Source organism: Podarcis erhardii (assembly GCF_964252035.2).
Source record: "Podarcis erhardii genome assembly, chromosome: 6".
NCBI classification, from domain to species: Eukaryota; Metazoa; Chordata; class Lepidosauria; order Squamata; family Lacertidae; genus Podarcis; species Podarcis erhardii.
In genome coordinates this window covers 75,443,340-75,468,153 of record NC_138510.1, presented here as the reverse complement: position 1 = coordinate 75,468,153, position 24,814 = coordinate 75,443,340, and the positions used below count along the sequence as shown (strand labels likewise).

The following is a 24,814-nucleotide window of genomic DNA, read 5'->3' as shown; positions in this document are numbered from 1 at the left end:
ATATCGGAATGGGCATTGTTATGGAGGAAAGAGATGCTGCATTGAATAATCTCATGATTGAAGGAAATTACATGAGTAAGCAGCCTCCTCTTGCAATTACTTACATTGCCACACCTGCAACCCCCTTCTTCTGCTTTCCACCACACAAGTACAGGAGATATATTGCATAATGAGAACCTTAAATGTTGCATTTTACTGGAGTGGAAGGAACTTATCAGGGCATATGGCAATGAAAATAAACTTGGAAGAAATGGGAACAACCATTTATAGATCAGGTGTGGACAACCAAGGGCCCTCAGCCTAAGGGGTCAGTCCAGACTTCTGACAGGAGTGTTTGTTACTCCTCAAGCAACCTGGCAGAAAGAAAGAAAGGCCTGTCAGAAATGGAGAAATGGAAAAGGGGGTGGCAGAATGAGAGAGAGAGAGAGAGAGAGAAAGAAAGAGAGAGAGAGAGAGAGAGAGAGAGATATGGGCTGGTCGCTCCCCAGCCTGTCTGTCTGTCTCTCTCTCGCTACCACCCTTTCTCTACCCCAGGCTGCACTCCTCATTGGCCATACTCTGCACCCTCAAGTGCTTCTGGAAGGCTGGAATGTGTCTCTGAACTCTCATAAGGCCTTTTGCTTCCTGGATGGACAAGAGAGAGGGTGTTGGGTGTGTGGAAATTAGCATTTCTGTAGAATTTACATTTGTTGCTCCAACTAGTGCTATTTTCCCATGGATACCTCCCTCGTTCTCATAGAATAAGTGGCAGCCATCTAATAGGTTTTGAAACCCACCTGAAAGGTGCCAGAACTGGTTTCCTGCAAGTTCTGACTGAAAGCCCTGGCTCCACCCATTTTTGCTTCTCACCACTCCCACCGCTGATAAGTGACCCCTGGAACATTGCCCTTGGGCTCAAAAGTTTTCTGGCCCCTGTTACAGAGGCACTGCTGCTTTTGCTGCAAATTTATCTGCTCATTTTTCCTTTCCCCTTTGTAATTGTGGTGGCTGGTTTCAATTTGTGATGTTGCATCCCACCCTAGCATTGCCTTGCAATGAAAGGCAGGTTAGAAATCATTGCTTTTCTTTCTTTCTTTTATTAATAGAAATATATACAGCATACAAAGCACATTCAATATATCAAGAAACCACAGAAAAACAACCAGCCATGTATCACAGTAATAGGTTAGAAACATTTTCAGTAAATTAAAAAATAAAATAAAACTGTCCTGGTTGAATTCTGCCCTTTGCTTGCTTCTAGACTGATGTCTCAACAAATGTGTTTTTTTGAAGAAGAGAAAAGTATTTCTAATTGGTTGTAATTCAGAGATGCACACAGCCTGGAATTTGGTTGTTAAAGGGTTGCACGCAGATTGCATTCCTATCTGGTTTTCGCTAGCGTGAGGCTGAGTGGAATCAACACACAGCATGTCTTAGTAGCTCCTAATTCTAATGCTTCATTTAAAGCATCCCACTTCTGTAGAGTGACAAAATACATTTCAAAATAGGTTTTTAAAAAATCCATTATGAAAGATTAAAATATTCCATTGTCATAGTGAAAGCATCCCAAACTGTTAAAAGCCTATTGTCAGATGTAATTTGAAAGCAGGAACACTCTCTCCACCCTCCCCACATGAGATGAAAATTAATTCAACTTTCTATATGTAACATTGCATATAAACAGCAGTTTAGCCTGATGCACATTTTTGGAACTCGTGTTTTTAAAAATTCATGACAACAGGGATTCCAAAGATCCAGAGATCTTAACAATGAAGCAAAAGTAAAGTGAGTACCACTTTGGGTGTACAAAGATCTTTATTCAGTACAACTGTTTACAATATTGAAATGCCAGTGTAAGGAAGCAAAAGCTGGTTGCAGCTTCTTTAGCTGCTGGTATAGATTGTAAAAGCAAAAGGTTTGCAATAATCACATTTAGTATTGACAATATTTGGAATAATTCCTCAGGATATGATGTGTTTTGTTCTCAATACAGCCCTGCTAGGGAGACAGAGGCAGGGTCTGGTCCAAGGAAGGTTCATGACTGCGTGGGTTTGCAACGAGGTGTCTCTGATCCCAATCTGATTCACAATCCAGTGTGCTGCAATGGTCATCTGTCAATAGTTGACTGCGCACATTTCACAACATATTAAAACAGAGACAGCGTAAGCTGAGCATTGCCTCCCAGAGAACACAATTCTGCCTTTGCACTTGCTGAATCAAACTCCTCCTCCCTCCCCCCGCTTCTTGTCTATCTGCTCCTCTGCCTCTGCACCAGGCTCCTCCATTTCTCATCATCGTTCCCTCTGCTTCTTATTATTTCTGCCTTAAATCAATTTGTGTTAAACAATCACCATTGCCCATGACAACTCCACTTTATTTCTGTCTCTCTTCTGCTCATTTGGAAGCAGACTTTGTGGTGCCATCCTAACAAATGAGAGTTATTTAAAGAGTGGCCCAGTTCCCCCTTTTAAAAACAGCAACAACACCACCACCATGATGCTTTGATCCTGCAGCCCGATAATCCAACCAGCCTGCCCACCCCCCAGATGATCAGTCACAGTAAAGTATGACTAGCATAGCTAGTTCACATAGCCTAGCAGAGTGGGATGTAAACAAACCAGAGATGCTGGTGAAACATCATGCAATAGGAGGGCAGATGGGGCTGGGTCTTCTACTAGATAAACTGAAGGGTGCTTTGAGAGTGGCTGGGCAGGAGACACATACATCTGATTCACTGGACAGAATCCACCAGGAAGTTATGCTTGAGTGTCACTGAAATTCCTGTCTGGGGCTGCCATCTAAAACATCTAGAGGACCCTTGGTTGAGGAACTCTCCTTGGTTGGTAGCAGCTCCCTGGAGTCTTGGGCTCTCTCAAAAGCTCCATCATCTCAAAACAAAACTGGAGACTCCAGAAACCAAATCTGGGATTTTGTGTGTGCGAAGCATGTGTTTCTGCTGTGACCCTTCCCACAGTTCCTGGTTGGTTGTGTTTGCCACATTGCTTATTGGCAAAGTGGGAGCCATTTCCCTTTGTCTTCATCAGGAACCACCCAAAATCCTGAGCCAGCTCGAAACCTGGCCAGGGTGCCCTTTGTTCTATGCTGCTTAAAAGGAATAGAGGGTGTAACCTGCTGCAGAACAAAAGCACCAGCTTGTGAGGCTCTGATCCTGTGGACAGGATGCAAGTCAAATAAGCACCTGCCCAATCAGAGCTGAACAAATTCACTTGGCATGGCACCTTTGGACCAGATTGTTGCCATGCTCTTACAGTGGTGTAGCTGAATGTATACTTCTCCTAGGGAGCAGGCCTGAATGCACAATTTTGAGCCAGTGCAGAATTTTGGATTTGTCACAAATGTTTAAGGCAAATTTCTAGTCCTTAAGGATTCAGAGATAAAGCTGAAAACATCTGGGTTGATCTCTCACAAGCCAGCATCAGGTATAGAACTTGGGGTCCCTTCCAACTCTATGATTCTATGATTCTACTATTCAAGGTGTTCCAGTGCTTTGTGTGAATGAATGAATAAATCAATTTATTTCGCTCACTGGCCAGAACGAGTGCCTTGTGTTTCTTCCAGGAGCTAATGGAAACATGCTAAAACATAGAAAAACACAGATGTTCACAAATGCACTTACTTTTTCTAATTAATTTTCATTGCGGAATTTTGTTTTTCTCCATGCAGAAATCAGGTAGGGAGGGTTGAAAGTTGGCGTATTTTCCTGCTTATGCATCACATGTCAGTGCAATGTCTCTCAGGATCAAGGCATCAAAGTCCGAAACACCGTTTTTGCATCCTTCTGTTCTCACCAGGGGGTAAAAATCACCTCTTGTCTTTCCCAACCCCCCATCTCATCTTACAGCTCCTGCTCTCCATCATCCCCTTTCAGCCCCACCTGAGGATATTGCCCTATCATGGGCTCACCAGAATAGTCTTCATAAGCTCCTAGTTGTGGACATCTCTGCAAACTGGCTCCAAGTGTGGAACTTCAGAGCCCTGAATGAACTGACTGATGAACGTTAGATTGGTTTGAAAATTCCCTTGATGATTTAGAAGTGGTGAAGGTGGTGTGTTTACTGGGGCCTTCTCCCATTGTGGAAGTTGTGCTGTTGGCTTCAGAAGATCAGGGAGGCATCCTATTGGCTGCAAGAAAACACAGGCTAAAGATTTGTGCAACGCATGCATTTATTTGTTTGTTATCCACCCCACATCTGGCATTCTGTTTAGAAAAGCTAAGTCAATAAGTTCTTTCAGATATGATCTTAAATCTTGTCTTTTTCAACTCAGGTCTACTCATATTGATCTGGTGTTTCTTGCATTAGCCCCCCCCCCCTTCTCAATAGCAGGGGAAGCTTTCATTTTCATTTTTTCTCCCCCGTTATTAGCTTACTATGTACTAAACTTTGCTTAGTCTTCAGCTAGATAGTGATGAATGCCACAGTATTATTAGTTTCACCATTTATGCCTGTATTTGGGGGGGGGGGAGAGAAAAAAAGAATGAGAGCATGGGAAGAGGGGAGGGAATATCTGAAAACGTGCAGGGAATAAAATCCAGAAACTGCCAGCTTTTGTAGAGATGTATATTGATTTTATCACACTGTATGTGGAATTCAGGTATTGGGATCAAAATTTGATTTTGTTAAAAGGAAAAGAAAAACACCTCTTTAAAAAAGCCAAGCAAACTGCAGAGAGAGAGAGAGAGAGAGAGAGAGAGAGAGAGAGAGAGAGAGAGAGAGAGAGAGAGAGAGAAGTATAATCACCCCTGGCTGTTATAGGTCTGATAAACATCCATAGAACACATCACCACATGTGATTTCAAAAAGTCCACATGCCTTCATCTTCTGCACTGGCTTTTTAAAGAGGAAGCTGATAAACAAGAAGGTGTGTAGCAAGTTCTTCGGGAATCAGCCTGAAGCTAAGTAAAGAGATTCTGATTTCCCCAGCTTGAATCACAGAAAAATTGGGCAGATATCCAAAAAGTGTGTTGGTCACGCTACTTCTAAAAGGACAACACACACTTTTTGGATATCTGCCCAAATACACACAATATCTAGACAAAAAGCAAACTGTGTGTGTTACAGGGAATGCCCAGCATTCGGTTAATGTCAATGTTCAAAGCTGAATGTTGATAACATCTGGTGGGTTTTCTGAATATCTGGGCACACCAGCATATTCCCTCACTTTTCAGACACCCTCAGGCAGGGGGAACACATCCCATTTCACCACCTGAGGCAAAACTGGAACATGTTGCCACCCCTGCTTAATGCTGCCCTACCACCAACACTGTGCCCATCTTACCTGTGTTGTGTGGTGGCACCTGAGAAGCACCCACAGCGGCACTGACTTCCGGTGAGATCTGATGAGATCTCACCAAAGTCTGATAAGAGCTCATGCACTCCATGAGACCAAGGTGGAAAATGGTACCACAGCTGAAGGAGGAAATAGTGGGAAGGGCAGTGGAGGTGAGGTGGATGACACCTCTTGGGCTTCTGCCACTCGAGGCAGATGCCTTGCCCTGCCTCATCAGTGGGCCAGACCTGTCTTCAAGTGAACATGGTTAATTCCTGTTTAGGCAACACTCACTGTTGATGCTGATAATCACCTAAACCTGGATGGGGAAACCTGTGGCCCTCCAGAATTTGTTGGACTAGAACTCCCATCATCCCCAACTCTTGGCCATGCTAGCTGCTGCTGATGGGAATCGGTGTCCAAGAAAATACAGAGGGCCACTGGGTCATCACATCTGACCCAAACCATGGTTTAGTTGAGAGATAGACTTCATGGTACTCTCCAGATGCTACAGCTCCCATGTTTTGTAACCGGTGGCCATACTGGCTGGTTCTGAACATCTGTAGGTCACCACATTGCCCAGCCCTGGTTTAGTTATCAGGTTCAAGTCATGGTGAGTTTCAGGCTCATGTGATCCCAACTCGGTTCCTGGAGTGGAACAGAGCTCAGTCCTCCCTTAGGGGTGGGACAATTATTCAAAGCGGGAGTGGGGCTGGAAATTGTGAACACCACTGCCTTTATTAAAGCAGCCTCCATTCAAAGCTCCCATTTTTGAGAGCCACCTGCCATTTACCAAAGGCTCAGTAAAAACTGGTTTTACAGCCTGCCTGGAACAGAAAAAAGGTGTTATTGTGAAAGACCCAGCAAGCCCCAGTCTATTTTTTTTTTTTTTTTTTAATAATATTTATTAAAATTTTCCAATTAATTACAAATTAATAAAACATCCAATTTCAAATCTTTTTCCAATTACATCCTTTCAGGACTTCCCCTTCCCTCCCCCCCTTGTATTCCAAATCTCTCAAATGATCTCAACAAGTTCTTCTCCTCAATTCAAACTTGTTATCCTTAACCCAATTTTTTTTTTTTTTAAAAAAAAACAACAACATTATTTTCCATTCCCCTAAAATCGGCTTATTCCCACCACGAGTTCCCCACTTTAGAATACCATATAAATGTATATAGCCTAAATAAAACATAGTTTACGCCTTTAAGGATTCCACATTTCCCACCCCCCCTTTTCCCGGTTGCGTTCCCAATGTTCCTCAATGTCCGATATTTCCACGTCTCTCTAAATCATAGTCCTTTGCCAGTCCTCTTTAATTTCGAGTGTCCAATCATGGAAGGATTCTGTCTCAAAGAGAGGCCCATTTTTTCCATCCAGATTTTTATATCCAGGAGTGAAAAACTCCAAATTATAATCCTTAAGCTTGTCAAATCTGGATGTCCCAAATGTCCCCACTTTTGACTTGGTCCAATTCTTGTTATTTTGTTGTTCTTATTGATCAGACTCCTCTTTCTATTTCTTTCTGTCCCTGTTTTCCTGCACAAATGTCCTAATTCCAAAAGTTAGTTCCTTTACAGAGGCTTGTTATTCAGAAACAAAACATTACGTCAAGTTCCTTTCATTCCACAACAGATGATTCCATTGTCTTCTTCGATGTAGTGGCCTCTGTAGTCATAATAATGTTCCATTTCTGCAGTTTCCCAGGAGATAAACAGTTCAGTTCCAATTTCCAGCTAAAACTTGTAATATCCCTCGGCTCCTCTAGGTGGATTGCAAAAACTGAGTTCTCTTCCAGATCGCATCCATTAGCCCTAGTAACTTTGTAATCCTTATTTAAAACAATTTATATCCAATTTATAACAAATATAACCAGCAAAGTTCTTGTAACATAGTCTCTATCTTATTTTCCGCTTTGACAGCTCTTTGACAGCTGTCAAAACTTGCCTTTCTCCTCTCCAAACTCCGTCATCGATCGCTCCCGGGGTTCCAGGGGGGGTTGTTTTTAAGTCCGAATTCTACTTTCCTCCTCCAACTCAATCTCATATTCTTCACTCGTGAGGTTAAAAACTTGCCAAAATGATGTTACTCCGATCTTAGTTATCAGATCCTTTGCTTTGATCCTTCTACAATGGAGGGGGTGGCTGACTTCCTTTTTTGCGCCTCCCCCGCTCGCTCCGAAATTTTTAAAATTTTTATCCCTCTTTTTAGTCCAAGTTCCAATTACTTACAGGTTGTTCTTTTAGGTCCGAATTTTCAAAGGAAGAAGCCAGCGCTCTCCGCCGAATGGCATGCGGCTTCGCACGGCAGGGATAGCAGAGGACTCAAAACACCACGCTTCTCCCCGGCACCCGATCCGTAGCCTTTAAAAAGGCTCCTTCACGAGTCGGGAGGGCGCTGACGGTGTCAGCCGAGTCTCCATGTCCACGGCCCCCGTGGCCGTGGTTTTTAAGGGTCCCCGCATCGCCGGTGCGGTAGGACCCAGCCCCTGCCGTGCAGGCTCCCTCCGGAGCTCGGAGGGAGTCCGCCATTCGGCGATGGCGCCGACCCGGAAGTCCCAGCAAGCCCCAGTCTAGGGTTGGTAAGCTGCTTTTGCCTTGGCAGGCCATGAGTCCTAGAGACCTGTGGGTTAAGCCCACCCAATAGCACAAAAGAGAGGAACTTGCTAAATGCCCTTACATTATTCCTTTGTACTGACAGATTGCCCCCACCTGCAAATGGCAGCCCAACATTGTAGAGTTCCTCTTTCCTAGACATGAAAATCCACCTAGAAGGTTACGGCAGCTTTCCACATTTTATCACCTCCGTAATACCGTGTAACATTATTTATCTGTAGATTTAATGCAAGTTCAGTGATCTTTAGAGATTAACATTGAGAAGCGTGATATTAAAAAATACCCAGAGGCTTTCAGAACGCTATTCGGAGCACAGAATTGCAGCCTCTCTTTTTCCCCCTGTCCAGTTCCTTTGTCTGGGAAGTGGCGTGGATGGCATTAATAAATCAAAAATTTGTTTTCAGATTCGTATCAAGGGCTGTGAAATAGGGATGAAATTTATAATACCCTTCTATTCCATAATTGTTTCTATACATGAGAGAAATGTGGAATCCTCACCGCAATCACATCGCCTGCACCCTGTCTGCACAGGGCAGCTTCCCTTTGATCCTTTACTGTTTGGTAGCATCACTGGAGATCATGGATCTAGTTCATTTAGAAGAGACTTGCATGCAATGTAAGGCCTGCATCCTGATCACAACACTCTCTCACTCCACTTACTACCCTCTGGCAGTGACGTAGCATGGGTTGCCAGTGCCTGGGGCCACACGGGAGGCAGAAATGGGAAGGAGGGAAATGAACAGAGTACACATGCACATTGAACTGCCTAATGGCGTCTGCATCACCCAGGAGGTCGCAGACGCAGAGATAGGAAGAGTCATTCCGTTGACTGTAGACAGGACTTCCTGGTTAGCATAGAGAAGCCATTTCAAGAAAATTGCTTGCAAAAATGTGTGCACATTTTCATGAGGATGTTTAAAAATAAAAACATCACAAACTGATGTGAAATTAGGACAGCTGAAAAGATTAGAAAAGCAAGAAAACGAAATGGACAGATTCCCTAATTTCTCATATATAATTAATCAAAAAAGCACAACTGTTTAATGACTACGCTTCAATCTAAATGAATAACATAAACTAGATTGAGAAGAGGCTATAGCAACATGAAATAGGAGTGGGTGGGTGGGCGGGAGGGTGTCTGATGAGTGGGATTAGGACAATGAAGTTTGATGCAATAGTAGGGGCTAAACAAAAGCTATTTAGCAGTCTAGAAGAAAATGTCTTCTTATTCTTGCTGATTCCCCGCCCAGTGCATCATTTAAGAAGATCATAATTATATATATTTTTAATCTCACCATACTTCAACTGGTTGCAGCCTGAGTGCCCCCCTGGAATTAAATCTTTTACATTTAAAAAAGAAAAGCAATCTCATATTAGAGCTGTCAATCCTACTGTGATATTAAGATATATTTAAAGACATTCATTTTCATGGTGCTGCATGCTAAGCTTCCCTTGCTGTCCCCTAATTCTTCACAAGGTGTGACAGCGTTGTGTTTCGGTGGTGCTTGGCAAGCTGCACTTGAATTGCATTACTCGTTTGCTCAAATCTATCACGGTTTGCTCTGTGCAATGTGGAAGGAGCCATGTGAGCTGGCCAAGAGGAACAGAGGCAGAGGTCAAATCTGTGTGAAGAACAGCAGGCTGCACCTCTTCTCTGCCACCGCCACATCAATCTGTGTTTGCCTTAGACAATTGCCGATGGGAACTGGACTGGCTGAATGAGCCAGAGGGCCGAGGCAGGGAATCATCTTTTTGAGAAGTGATTTATGAATATTGAGTAAATGCCATTGTGACAGCCATTTCCCCACTTCTTGGGCCGACTCTTCAAAGTTAGTGGGGAGGTATCAATAAAAAAATCAAGGAATACAGTCAGCTGCATAAAGTGAAAAGTACTGAATCAAAGGCACTTTGATCACTATTCCTCTGTTTTCCCAGCCTCTTGATGAGCCTCGCCTTCTTACTTTTAAGATCACTACGACATGCGCTGCTAAGAAGGTATTTTTTTTTCATCTTCATTGCATTAAGGGCATAAGAAGAGCCTGTTGGATCATGTCAATGGCCCACCTACAATAGGTAAAGGTAAAGATACCCCTGCCCGTACGGGCCAGTCTTGCCAGACTCTAGGGTTGTGCGCTCATCTCACTCTATAGGCCTGGAGCCAGCGCTGTCCGCAGACACTTCCGGGTCACGTGGCCAGCGTGACAAGCTGCATCTGGCAAGCCAGCGCAGCACACGGAACGCTGTTTACCTTCCCGCCGGTAAGCGGTCCCTATTTATCTACTTGCACCCGGAGGTGCTTTCGAACTGCTAGGTTGGCAGGCGCTGGGACCAAGCGACGGGAGCGCACCCTGCCACGGGGATTCGAACCGCCAACCATGCGATTGGCAAGTCCTAGGCGCTGAGGTTTTACCCACAGCGCCACCCGCGTCCCATAGCGCCACCCACGTCCCACCTACAATACCCTCCAACATTTCTCCAATGAAAATAGGAACATCCTTTCCAACATCCTGCTCTCCCAAGGGTCAACCAGATGGCTACAGGATGTGCAAAAAAAGGACCTGAGCATGACAGCACTCTCTCCACTTGTGATTTCCAACCATTGGCATCCATAGGCATGATGATGATGATGATGATAATGATAATGATGATGATGATGATGATGATGATGATGATGATATATTTATACCCCACCCATCTGGCTGGGTTTCCCCAGCCACTCTGGGCAGCTCCCACCAGAATATTAAAAACATTATAAAAGATCAAACATTAAAAACTTCCCTAAACAGGGCTGCTTTCAGATGTCTTCTAAAAGTCTGATAGTTGTTTATTTCCTTGACATTTGATGGGAGGGCATTCCACAGGGCAGGTGCCACTACTGAGAAGGCCCTCTGCCTGGTTCCCTGTAACCTCATTTCTTGCAGTGAGGGAACCGCCAGAAGGCCCTCCAAGCTGGACCTCAGTGTCTGGGCTGAATGATGGGGGTGGAGACCCTCCTTCAGGTATACAGTGGCACCTCAGGTTAAGAACCTAATTCATTCTGGAGGTCCGTTCTTAACCTGAAACTGTTCTTCACCTGAGGTACCACTTTAGCTAATGGGGCCTCCCACTGCCACCGTGCTGCCACCGTGCGATTTCTGTTCTCATCCTGAAGCAAAGTTCTTAACCCGAGGTACTATTTCTGGATTAGCGGAATCTGTAACCTGAAGTGTCTGTAACCTGAAGCGTCTGTAACCCGGGTACTGGGTTACAGGCTGTTTAAGACTTTAAAAGTCAGCACCAACACTTTGAATTGTGCTTGGAAACGTCCTGGGAGCCAATGTAGGTCTTTCAGGACCGGTGTTATATGGTCTCAGCGGCCACTCCATAGTGACTCTGATAGAGGAGGAAGAAGATAGCAGTTGTTGTCATGAGCCATTGATAACCATAAATTTGTCCAGGGCTTTTTTTCAGCTGGAACTCGATGGAACAAAATTCCGGCACCTCTCAGATGGGTGCTATAGCAATTATAAGAGAACAAGCGAGGCGTTCATGGTGAGTTCTGGCACCTCTTTTTCTAGGGAAAAAAAAGCTCTGAATTTGTCCAATCCTCTTTTGAAGCCATCCAAATTGGTGGCCATCACTTCTTGGGGGAGTCTTAACGATGTGCTGTGTGAAGAAGGATTTTCTTTTGTCCGTCTTAAGTCTTCCAACACTCAGCTTCAAAGGATGTCTATAAGTTCTAGTGTTATGAGGGTGCAAGAGAACATTTTCTCTATTCAGTTTGTCTGCACCATGCATGAGTTTCTACACCTGTTACAATTGCAACAAAGAAACCAGTAATATAATGGTAAAATGTATGCATTGATCAAGGCATTAAAAAGTGGCGCTTGTGAGTCCTTATGGTTGCAAAGAGACTTGTGCTTCAAGGTTGGAAAGGTGAAGACCCACCATCCATTCCTCAGTGGTCCTTCCACAGTTGAACATCTATCTTAATAATCAACAATCTCTTTTGGATACCAATTTGGGTGTATAGTAATGTCTATGTTTAAAGTAAGATTGGTGGATTATTCTTATTGTTAATGGGAAATGACGTTGTCTCCTCTTTTCTGCTATATTTGCAATTAAAAATTAGAAGAAAAGCACAGAGTTAAACAAAGCCTTATAGGCTGCTTGACAGTAGTCTAAGCCTCTGTCTGAGGTGGCAAATCCAGAGCTAATTCCTACAGATACCTATTCTGCCTCTGCTTCAAGACATCCAGCAAGGGAGAACACAGCACCAATGAGGGTGATTGATTCTATGGTGGACCTACTATCCAGAGGATTCGTCTAATGTCCAGACCTGGAAGGGTAGGCATGCATGGGAGCCAAAATGGAGGAAGAGGAATTGTGTGTGTGGCTGAAAAGCAACATCTATGAACAAACCCACCATAATATTATTTATCATCACCACCAGTGCTTGGCTTACAATTTACAGGCCCAGATTCTTTGGGGAACATGAATAGCCTGAGATGTTCCATACCTATTCAAAATTATGCTCCCCAGCTCTCTCCCATCAGATCTCTCTGATGTCCAGATCAACTAATGATTAAATTCAGCCTCACAACCACAACATGTCATATATGCCATGCATCTACATGAAGGGGTCCTGCCTTTGATAGCTTCATTTTCTGAGTACAGCAGCCTTAGTCTGTGCAGCATTTAGACAGTCAGGCCTTCACTCTGTTAGCTGCAAAGGTGTGAAAGTCTTAGGCAGCTTGTCAAGGATGCTTTAATTCGGGGGTGGGGGTGGTGGCCTTTTGATGTGGTTGGACTCCAACTCCCATCAGCCCCAGCCAGCATGGGAATGAAGGGCGTTGTAGTCCAACAACCTCTGGAAGGTCACAGGTTCCCCATTCCTGCTTTAATCGAGGCCCTTTTCTCCCTTTTACTAGGCTCTGCCATTCTGAAGGTAGAAATTTAAAATGCTTTGGTTTGCGACAACTATATTTGTCTATATGCTGTGCCAGAATGATAATTGCCCAGCAGTATAGATTTCCAGCATCTTAGCATTGGTTTTTTTTTGTGTGTGGCAGTGGGATGTGTTATAACAAGGCAACATCTGGGTAACTTTGTATTGTTAACAAGGACCAGCTCACCCTTGTAGCTTCTGAGCAATGGATCCACCTCTGAGCAATGGATCCACCATTCATTAACTATAATCTCAACAAATGCAGATAAAACTGAAGAAGGGGTAGCATATGAGGGTCTAGCTCACTCCTGATATCATGACTCAGAACAGACTTCCCTGATTTATTTTATAAACTCTCTTGGGCATGGCTGTTCCAATAAGAAAGATGGAAACCACATCAAAGAAGGAGTAGATGCAGCTAATTAAAATAAAAAACCACCTTTAGACACAATCCAGGTAAGTTAAGTGTTTTTAAGTCCCAACAATTTCAGTAGGAAAGATTTAAATACAATGGTACCTTGGGTTACATACGCTTCTGGTTACAGACGCTTCAGGTTACAGACTCTGCTAACCCAGAAATAGTGCTTCAGGTTAAGAACTTTGCTTCAGGATGAGAACAGGAATCGTGCTCCGGCAGCGTGGCAGCAGCGGGAGGTCCCATTAGCTAAAGTGGTGCTTCAGGTTAAGAACAGTTTCAGGTTAAGAACGGACCTCTGGAACGAATTAAGTACTTAACCCGAGGTACCACTGTATGTGCTTGACCCATGGAAATAAAACAGACCAAGTCCAGCATGGGAGCACCATCTAGTCAGATTTGTTTATTAAAAATGTCAATCATAATTCAGAAATGTGTCCACTTCAGTGCCCCATCTTTTTCGTGTGAGGCCCACACAACATTCTGTGACCATTTTGTTTTAATTTTACTTAATCAAAGTGAAGGGGATTTATCAAAAAATACTTTTTGGGAAGCTGTCCATTGCTATTATGCAGAAGTGCACGTCTAGCCAGATTTTAAAATAAGCAGACAGTGGTGAGGCTATATTGTCTGCAAGCTTTAATATTTTAGATGCGATACAACACAACCCATTACATGCAGATGGAATATGATGCCACTGTCACTAGAAAATCAATTAGTGAAGTATTGTGCAATAGCTAAAAATGCTCTAGCATCAAAAGGTCCAAAATTGCATGAGAATGACTTCTTGATTTTAGCCTGATCCTAAATAAGCTCATTTAGCTAGAATGTCCAGTGAACTCAATCAAACTCACTTCCTAGCAAGGCAACTTAGGCTTGCTATCACTGTCTTCTCAAGAAGTATTGTAGCACAGCAGAATGCCTCTTTACAGCACTGGGTTGACAAGTTCATGAATTTTTACTAGTTTTTCTGTACTTACATTGTGTGCGTGTGCATGTGCACTACAGTGAATATCCAAAAGACATGGCTGTTGATGCTCACTTGTGTATATTGGCAAATCCAGACACATTTGGGCAATGTCTGAAAACTCTTTACATCAGGAATATTCACTGGTATATATCTAAAAAGAGGTCAAACACAAATCAATTTTCTGATATATATATAAAAATGGGATTGGCAGTATTCACAAAAATGCCAACAGCCAATAGTCACTGTCCTATTTCAGACAATCATAGTAACATAAGGATAGCCAGAGGACCCAAATCTAGCTCTGAAGAGCAGGGACAGATATGCTGTGGCTAGACCACAATTCCCATCATTCCAGAAGACTGGACATGGTGGCTGGAGCTGAAAGAAGCTGTAGTCCAACAACAGTGGAAGGGCCATAGGTTCTTCATACTGCTTTAAAGGCTTCCCATCTTGTTGATGTTAGGCATGGGCTTACAGTACATTTCTGGGCCTAATCTACAGTGCTAGTTTTAACCTATGAAACCTTCCATGGCTCTGGACCCCAGTTCCTTATAGAACACATATTTCCATATCAGCCTACATGGAGCCTGAACTCATCATTGGAAGACCTCCTTCAAAGTGCCATCATAGAAAGAAAGATCTAGAAATATGGTCAAATTTGAGACTTTCCTTGTTAGGTCGAATTGCTGTAATTAAGATGAATGTATTGCCTAGAATGTTATTTTTGTTTCAGACATTACAAATTGTGGACAGAATGGACTGTTTCAAGAAGTGGCAGAAAGACATATCCAAATTTGTCTGGCAGGGCAAAAAGCCCAGAATAAAATTTAAGATATTAACTGATGCAAAAGATAGAGGGGGGTTTGCCCTGCCGGACTTAAGATTGTACTATGAATCGGCAGCTTTTTGCTGGTTGAAAGACTGGCTACTTCTTGAGAATACAGACATTTTGGATTTAGAAGGGTTTGATAATACATTTGGTTGGCATGCATATATATGGTATGACAAGGTAAAAATTCATAAAAGATTTAAAAACCATATTGTCAGGAAAGCACTATATAATGTTTGGATTCAATATAAGGATTTGTTGGAAAATAAAACCCCTAGGTGGTTGTCACCAATGGAAGCCAAGGAGGTGAAAAAGCTTAACATGGAATCTAAATGGCCAAAATATTGTGAAATTTTAGAGCAAGAGAGTGGAAAAATTAAATTACAGAGTTTTGAAAAACTAAAGTCTAAGGTACGAGATTGGCTGCATTATTATCAAATAATGGAGGTGTTTAAACAAGACAGGAAAATTGGCTTCCAGATGGAAAGATCAAAACTAGAAACAGAACTGCTAGAACCCAATACTAAGAATTTATCAAGAATGTATAACCTGCTGTTGAAGTGGAATACACTAGACGAGACAGTTAAACCAGCTATGATCAAGTGGGCACATGACATGGGTCATGACATTATGTTTGCTGACTGGGAACAGTTATGGACCACCGGGATAAAATTTACGGCATGTAATGCCTTAAGAGAAAATATTATGAAAATGATTTATAGGTGGTACATAACCCCAGTCAAGCTTGCAAAAATCTATCACTTGCCCAATAATAAATGTTGGAAATGCAATGCGACCGAAGGTACCTTCTTTCACCTTTGGTGGACTTGCCTGAGGATTAAGGCCTTCTGGGAAATGATTTATAATGAAATTAAAAAGGTACTTAAATGTACTTTCCACAAGAAACCAGAGGCATTTCTCCTGGGCATGGTCGACCAGTTGGTGCCAAAGAAGGATAGAAATTTTTTTATGTACGCCACTACAGCAGCAAGGATTCTTTTAGCAAAGTATTGGAAGACACAAGAACTACCCACACTGGAAGAATGGCAGACGAAGGTGATTGACTACATGGGATTGGCGGAGATGACTGGCAGAATCCATGACCAAGAAAAAGAGACGGTAGAAGAAGATTGGAAGAAATTTAAAGTATATCTTAAGAACTGTTGCAATATTGATGAGTGCTGAAATGTCATGGGAAAGGAAAATATAGAAATACAGCGGTAATTGATTGATTGGTTAATCATGAGAAGAAATTTTTAAAAGAAAATAAGTGATTAGTTAATTGGTCTGAAGGGTTGCTGAATAAATTTTAAAACAGGGATGCAGAGAAGGGGAGGTAAGGGGAAGTCTGAGAAGTAAGGTTTATGGAAAAAAGGTTATGAAATTATATTTGTTTATATGTTTTTGTTTGTGTATGTGTTTATGTTGTGTTGTTTTTGATTTGTTTTGAGAAACTAATAAAAAAATTTAAAAAAAACAAAAACAAAGTGCCATCATAGAGAGTCTTTTCTGTGGTGGCCCCCTGTTTATGGAACACTCTCCCCAAGGAAACTCACCTGGCACCTACATTTTCATCCTTTTTGCATCTGCTGAAGACTTTCCTCCCTCTCCCAGGCATTTGATTGCTGTACTTTTTCCGTTGCTTTGGAGAGCACCTTTTCATTGGCTATTTTAACTGGTCAGTTTTTCTGGGGATTATACTGATGTTGTCATGGGAGAAATACATCTTTTAAAAAAAAAACTCAGTGCATTGTCACTTTTTAGTGCTGGCTTAAAATTTTATGCACTTATCGTATTCATTTCTTATATATTCATAATTGGTTGTCTGGGGTCTCTTTTGTATAAGGTAATGAATGGTAATCAATATCTACTTTCTGCACCACCTTTTTATGAATGCAGGCTAAGGCCACATTGTAACCAGGAAGGAAATGTAAAAGAAATGCATATCTTTAATATTGCAATTGCAATATTTTGCCCAAGAGGGGTCAAAATCCAGAATCTATAATGAATAAACAATTCCTGTTTAATCACAAAAATGCGTCATATCGTTATTCTGTTCTCACAACTGAAGAGTCACAGTCTAAATGTGAACACAGATCTCAATAGCCACTGATGGCTATTATTAAGAATTGATGAACTGAGGCTTTCAAGTGAAGCAGGAAGCAAAATGCAGTGTGAGATGTACCTCTCAATCACAGATCTCCTTCCATCATTGCCTCCTGCAAGTCATTGCATCAGATGTTCCTGCTAAGGTGATCTCCTGCTTTTGCTGGGTTTATGATCAGAGGTCTCATTTTGGGTCCTGCCACAATGCCCTTTTCGAGGACCTATGTTGATAGCAGTGGTGGTGAGGCATTTTTTCAGCACACACAGCAACTGCATCCGAGTTGCAGGAGCAAAATTGCATGACTTGTGGCCCACAAAGCCAAACAAAGCCTAGCAGCTATGTGCAGTCATACCTTGTGTTGCATCCGCTTCATGTTGCGTCTTTTCGCGTTAGGTCCTGTGGCAACCCGGAAGTAGTGGAACAGGTTACTTCCAGGTTTCACCACTTGTGTCTGCGCAGAAGCGCTAAATCGTGCTTCACACATGTGCAGAAGCGCCAAATCATGCCGCACGCCTGTGCAGATGCAGCGCTTCGAGTTGCAGGCATTTCATGTTACGGACAGGCCCCTGGAATGGATCCCATCCATAACATGAGGTACCACTGTACTGGAGTCCACCAGGAGCTCAACAAACTGCCTGTCATTTCCCCCAAACTAGTTGTGTAGAACGCTAAAAATGAGAGAGGTTATTAAGCAGGCCAAGATATATGGCGAGCAATTCATCCTCAGAATCTACTGGATGGCTCACAAGCTTGGCTGTGCACAGGTTACTATCATAGTGGCAACTGCCTGCCAAAATCCCAATTTGGCTGAGAGCTCATCAATATTTCACAGTCACTATCCCTTTGCAGCATGTTCCTCTCTTCTGACTGGCTTCCCTTCTCTACAGATTCCAAACTGACCTTCAGTTGCAAGATGCTCCTGATGTGAGGTTCTACCAATCATACTGTCACTTTTATTTTTATATTGGAATGTAGGAAGCTGGCAGGAGTCTTACCTGGGATCGAACATGAGACCTTTTGCATGCAAAGCATTGGCTCTACCCTTGAGGTACAGCCCTTGTAATTTTCATTTGTCATTTCTATGTCCTGCCTTTCATCACAAGAGATATTGACGCCTCCCTTTCTTCTCAGAGCTTATGGTCCTGTGATGTGCTTAGAACACAGCAGAAATGGACAAAATATATCATAACATGTACCCCAGAGTCCAGATGAGCCACTTGTGACTCTCCCAAGTTTTGGAACAGAGGAATGCAGGAAGCATTTGAGCATAGAAAGTCAAACTCTTGGCCAAACTAGCTCAGTGTTGTCTAACTGGTGGCATCTCCCCAGAGTTTCAGGCAAGGGACATTCACAACCTTTTGCATGCCAGGCAGGTGCTCTGCTATTGAGCTACAGCCTTCTCCAAAAAGAAGCTGAAGGTACCTGGGGATGAACAACTCTGCCAGTTTCAGTTTCACCCAGTTTCTCATATTTCCAATCTTAAAATTGGTTCACTACATTTCTGCACTGCTTTGAATTTGTTTTAAAAATCCTCACAAAAATTGACCGGCATTTTAGCACCTATTTCTCCTAATACACACATTTTAAAGCTACTAATAACACATTTGTGCTCATTTTCCCCTAATATGTGCATTTTTTGGTGCACAACCTTTGGACAGAGAACTGCTTTGCAGCTTTCAGAGAAGTGCAAATCTTGGCAGATAGCTGGAATTTGGTCTGTGTGCTATATTATAAATGCTCCTGTTAAAATGCAAACTGAATCAAATTTATTTCCCCTTCCTAGTCACACTTGATGCAACCTGGTCTTCTGTTGCATTTTTAAAGGCAATGCCAGCTCAATGCTAATCTGAAGGGGACCTCAAATGGTACTTCCCTGATGAGGAAACAGGAAACACTGTAAACAGTTCTGCTTCACCACTGAGACCTCAATTCCTGCCATTACCTCTCTGTTTCCTCACACAGTGCTCCCAGAAGCAGGTTGTGCCACTGAGAGCCAGTGTGGTGTAGTGGTAAAGAGCGATAGACTTGTAATCTGGGGAACCGGGTTCGCGTCTCTGCTCCTCCACATGCAGCTGCTGGGTGATCTTGGGCTAGTCACACTTCTCTAGAGTCTCTCAGCCTCACTCACCTCACAGAGTGTTTGTTGTGGGGGAGGAAGGGAGAATGTTAGCCACTTTGAGACTCCTTTGGGTAGTGAGTGATAAAATGGGATATCAAATTCAAATTCCTCCTCCTCCTCCTCTTCTTCTTCTTCTTTGCTGTATGCCAAATGCCAAATCTGCTTAAACTCCCAGAGGCTAAATTTCACGCAGGAAGGACTACATTAGTCATTCCAGCTCAGTATTGTCTGCACTGACCACTAGACGTTCTCCAGGGTTTTCAGGCAAGAGGCCTTCCAAGAGCTGTCTGGAGATACCAGGAATTTTGGAACCTTCCACATGCAAAGCAGCAGCGGTGCTTCCCTGAGCTCCCACCACCGGTGTTGCTGCAGATTATCAGGGAGGAGAAGAGGAGGGGCGAGGCAGTGGGGAGGTTGGCATGGTGCAAACGCTCTGGTGGAGCCAATCCAGTGCTCCCAGCGGTGCCTCTACACCATGCTGACCCCCCCACCCTGGTAATCTGCAGTGATGCTGGTGATGGGTAAGCAGTGCTGCACCACCCCTGCTGAGAAGCTCTGAGCTATGGCCACTGAGCTATGGCCCTCCATGTTTCGCACTATGGAGGAAGAGATGCGCTTGTGGGATTTCCTTGCCTCATCTTTCAAAATGACTTGCGCCTTGATGGGAATGGAGGGGAATGGGGCTGTCATTTGTTGCTCTGCTTCAGGAAGCAAAGCAGTGGCCTCACCACTGAGCCATGACCCTTCCCCTAACGCTGAAGGCAAAGAAGAAAGACTTTGTTCATTAGGCAAACGTTAATATTTCTATTTACAACTGGAAATGCTCCTAGTGATTCTTTTTCTTTTCTTTTTTTCATTGTCATGAATTTTGAATGATATCAGGAAGGTACTCTGAATTAGGAAGTTACTTCTCAAATCCCAGGGAAAGTGATGCGCGCCAATAAACAATTTTAGCATGTTGTAGGTTTCTTTTGTTTCTGTCGCACAAACGCCCATATACCGAGGTTTGTGCTTTTGCCTTTAATGAAATGATTAGCCCCATCAGGCTGGTGACCTGGTACAATTAAAAAATGATGGGATTCTGTTCCCCACCCCCCAAATTCAAATTCCCACCTCTTATAAAACAGAAGCACTTCATCTTCAAATGTTAACATGTCATACTAATGATAAATCTTTTCTGCTCTGGGGGTAAAAAAAAGAACACTTCACTTCTTTCACATCAGTTACTAGCTGGAATATTGGAAGCTTGAATTATATTTTCGCAACATGATTTTGAGGGCCACTTCATGCATTACGTTTGATGACATGGAGATGATTAATCTCAGAGCTGGACAAGGAGCCTGCTTTGGGGCTAACTAAATGCTAAGCATAAATGTGTGCAAGAGAAACTCCTTTTTTTCTTTTCAGGAAAATCACCCTAGGGAGGGGGCGATTTTGAGTGGAGAAATGGCAAAGGAGGTACAGTACTTAACCCATTCCACACCCATACTTTCTCTACGTCATGCTTCTCCCTCTATGGATCAAAATGTATGTTGAATCATTTGGGACAGAGAAATTGTGGGCAGGGAGAGGATTAAGAACTCCCTTTCCCTCCCCATACTACCATATTTTTTGCTCTATAAGACTCACTTTTTCCCTCCTAAAAAGTAAGGGGAAATGTGTGTGCGTCTTATGGAGCGAATGCAGATTGCACAACTATCCCAGAAGCCAGGACAGCAAGAGGGATTGCTGCTTTCACTGCGCAGCGATCCCTCTTGCTGTTCTGGCTTCTGAGATTCAGAATATTTTTTTTCTTGTTTTCCTCCTCCAAAAACTAGGTGCGTCTTGTGGTCTGGTGCGTCTTATAGAGTGAAAAATACGGTACTTTCCCTCTTTTAGCCACCACTTCTCCAAGTTGTACAATGGCCAGAGAAGAATGGTGTCAGGGTTGTGTATAATGTGTCACTTGCTCCTCTGAAATGGAGGAAAACAGGATTGCTTGTGGCTTTCTCAATCAATGAAAATAAATTGGGAAACCTTGAGTGGCTTCCTGCTGCATGCACTTCCATTGTCATTCATAGATTTCAAGATACAGGGAAGCAAGGCAACTGATTAAACTAAGTTGCCTTAAAAAAAAGAGAGAGTATTTGTTAAATAGGCATGTTTCACAACACATCTGTCTGTCTGTCCATTTGCCTTCTCCCAGGACCCACTTTGCCAACACAGACAGGGAAAGGTTGTATCTGAAAAGGGAAAGAGACTGCAAGGTAATTCAGCATATTTGGGGAATCAGTAACCTTTGAGGAAAGTCCTCAAACACTGTCTTGGATATCAGTGCCTTTGTGAGATCAGTACTCATCACACCAATTGGCTTGCAAAAAAACCAAACAAACACGTTCTAGATAACAGGGATGGGGGAGAAAATTCTGTTCAGTTTGCAGTTTAAGGCAAACCTTCCTAATCTGCACTTTTTGGAACAATGCAGGAACTAGCATGCAGTTGCCATTCAAAACTTGCACTTCTCCACATGTTGAGATGCAATTGTCTAACAAAAAAGTGTACAACAACGTGTATTATATATAGAAACCTATATATATATAATGCATATATAGAAACCTACGTGTGTGTGTGTGTGTGTGTGTGTGTGTGTGTGTGTGGCAAAATTGCATGTGTTAGGAGAAATGCACACTAAATGCTGATGAACTTCCACAAGGACTTATTTGTTTCCTTTAATTGCAAACCAGTGCAGAAATGTGGTGAATTGAACTGAAGATTGGAAAAAGGAGGAAGCAAAATAATGGTTAGATCTGTGCCTCTCGGGTAGATAAGGCATTAAATGAAATGAAAGTGAGGCTACCATGGGATGGAGTGGGTAGCTAAGAGAGAAAAATGTGGAGAAATTGGGGGCAGACATTTGTCCATATCCTCAACTACAGCTCATATTTGTAGCCACTTTTTCATAAACATTCCCAGCATTTGATGGGGAAATTGTAACCAGCCTGACTTGCTCTCGGTTGTGCCAGGTGGTCCTTTCTTACGACTGATGAAGTCCTAATTTCATTACAGTGGTACCTCAGGTTAATAACTTAATTTGTTCTGGAGGTCCATTCTTAACCTGAAAATATTAAGAATGTTCTTAACCTGAGGTACCACTTTAGCCACCCGTTGCCACTGCGCCGTCGGAGCACAATTTCTGTTCTCATCCTGAATCAAAGTTCTTAACCTGAGGTACTATTTCTGGGTTAGCGAAGTCTGTAACCTGAAGCATCTGTAACCTAAAGTGTCTGTAACCCGAGGTACCACTGTACAAGTGTCCCACTCCACATTTGAGTCTGCGCTCTCTAGCTCTGGCATCACCTCGATACTATTTTTCAACAGGAACTTTTACTACGCATGATCGTAGTAGGTTGAATCCAGCAATAAACTTCTGAACTCCCACTAAAATTGACAGTGGCTGAGAATAGTAGACCTAGGTGAGGACTGCAAGTTATTTAAGCCCTTGCGCCAATAATATACTATGGCGAATGGGATTATAAAGGGTCTGGAAGGGTCTGGAAACTTCTGTTTCAGTGTATCTGAAGAAGTGTGCATGCACACGAAAGCTCATACCAAGAACTGACTTAGTTGGTCTTTAAGGTGCTACTGGAAGGAATTTGTTTTGTTTTGACTATGGCAGACCAACACGGCTACCTATCTGTAACTGGGATTATAAAGGCCTAACATGAAGGCAAAATGCCTTCTGTATTTTGTTAGTTAGGGAGTGGCATCTCTTTTTTTCTGGACAGAGGCCCTGAAAGTCAGGTAGAAGTTCCACTGTTGCAGCTTCCAAAAGGGTGTCTATTTGATTTCTGCCTGTCATTGAGCTATTCAAAGCAGTGTGCATGCATATGAAAGCTCATACCAATAACAAACTTAGTTGGTCTCTAAGGTACTACTGGAAGGAATTGTTTTTTATTTTGTTTCAACCTCTGGAAAGGTAAAAAGCCCTAGATGTAAACAACTGTTGCCCTCTTAATCCTTTGCAGCCTTCGTTGCACTGTGGCAGCATTCAAAACCACTTAAATCCCATCGAATTTGTATTCAGCCCAGACCCTTTAAACGTCCCTATATTCCAGGGACATCCCTGATTTAGAGAAAATGTCCCAGTTTCTGATTTAATCCCAGAATGTCCCGCTTTTCCTTAGGATGTCCCTTTTTTCATTGGAGAAATGTTGGAGGGTATGGAGTTATCCAACTCCAGAACTGTCTGAAGGCAATCCTGTATAGGGAAGGTTTTTTATGTTTAATGTTTCATTATGTTTTTATATATGTTGGAAGCCGTCCAGAGTCGCTGGGCAACCCGGTAAGATGTGTGGGGTATAAATAGTAAAACTATCATTATAGAATGGGATGTCCCCATTTTCATGGGAGAAATGTTGGAGGATATGCCTAAACGGCCTCGGCCCAGTATACCTGAAAGAGCATCTCCATCCCCACCGTTCAGCCCGGATGCTGAGGTCCAGCGCCGAGGGCCTTCTGGTGGTTCCCTCATTGAGAGAAGCAAAGCTACAGGGAACCAGGCAGAGGGACTTCTTGGTAGTGGCACCCGCCCTGTGGAACGCCCTCCTATCAGATGTCAAAGAGATAAACAACTACCTGACATTCAGAAGACATCTGAAGGCAGCCCTGTTCAGGGAAGTTTTTAATTTGTGACATTTTAGTGTATTTTTGTTCTTTGTTGGAAACTGCCAGAGTGGCTGGGGAAACCCAGCCAGATGGGCGGGGTAAAAATAAATTATTATTATTATTATTTAGTGCTTCCCAAATATTGGAGTCAATAAGGTGAGCTGTGGGCAAATCATGGAGTCACTGAAAGAAAACTAAAGTCAACAGACAGCAGCAGCAAATGAGATAAAGCAGCAGCACTACCCTGTGAAAAAGCTCCAATTAAAGTGCCTGGGACAACTAAACAGATTTTAATGACTTGCCTGGTGCTAAGCAATGAGGTGGCCTGATGAGCTTCCTTCAAGAACATAGCTCATAACGCTACAGATAAAGCTCTGCCCCTAGCGTCACTACATCTTTCTTCACCAAGAGAAGCTAAAACCTCTCAGGGGTCCACCCTAAAAACGGTGATGCAAGAAGCGGCGCTTACAGCTTGACACAAACGATAATGTTTCATAAAACAACAGGGCTGTTTTCCTAAGCACGGCACACTTAATTGGACATGGAATCCATATTTCCTTTTTTAGGGCTCCTGAAGGGTCTCCATGCCTTGGGCCGGAACTTGGGGCTCGTTGCCATGGAAACGTGTGAGATCATATCACCCTGCGGCAAAGGTTTCCTGTTTCAGCTGCACTTTATTAAGTATTGCTTACAGGGGAAGAAAAACCTGCACCATAACAGCATCGTCACGGCACACGTGGTTTATTTGTTTGTTTGTTTTAACTGGAGTCCGGAGGTGGGGAACATCTGGTCTGTGAGCTGAATGGGGCCCTCAGGACCAGTAGCAGGCCGACATTTTAGGGGCCCTCAAGCTTGAACTGTTATGGGGCCCCTTTGCAACCAGCAACGAGGTCTGGGTAACCACTGTTATCTTCTTCAA

At 43.0% G+C, this 24,814-nt stretch overlaps 1 protein-coding gene across 8 annotated transcripts in view; it reads right to left on the bottom strand.

Moving 5' to 3' along the window:
- Positions 1–1,056: 1,056 nt before the first annotated feature.
- LOC309343955 (uncharacterized protein) overlaps positions 1,057–24,814 on the bottom strand; it is a 90,613-nt gene continuing 66,855 nt past the window's right edge. For 6 of the 8 annotated variants that reach the window (XR_014157418.1, XR_014157419.1, XR_014157420.1 and 3 more), the window contains one exon: positions 1,057–4,122. Coding sequence is in view for 2 of the 8 variants with exons in the window: in XM_081866226.1 (XP_081722352.1) it covers positions 4,103–4,122 (20 nt within the window). In the remaining 6 variants the exon portion in view is untranslated. Of the gene's footprint in view, positions 4,123–11,520; positions 12,806–13,567; positions 14,348–24,814 lie in introns of those variants that run through there. The other 2 variants (XR_014157421.1, XM_081866227.1) reach the window with 2 other exon arrangements.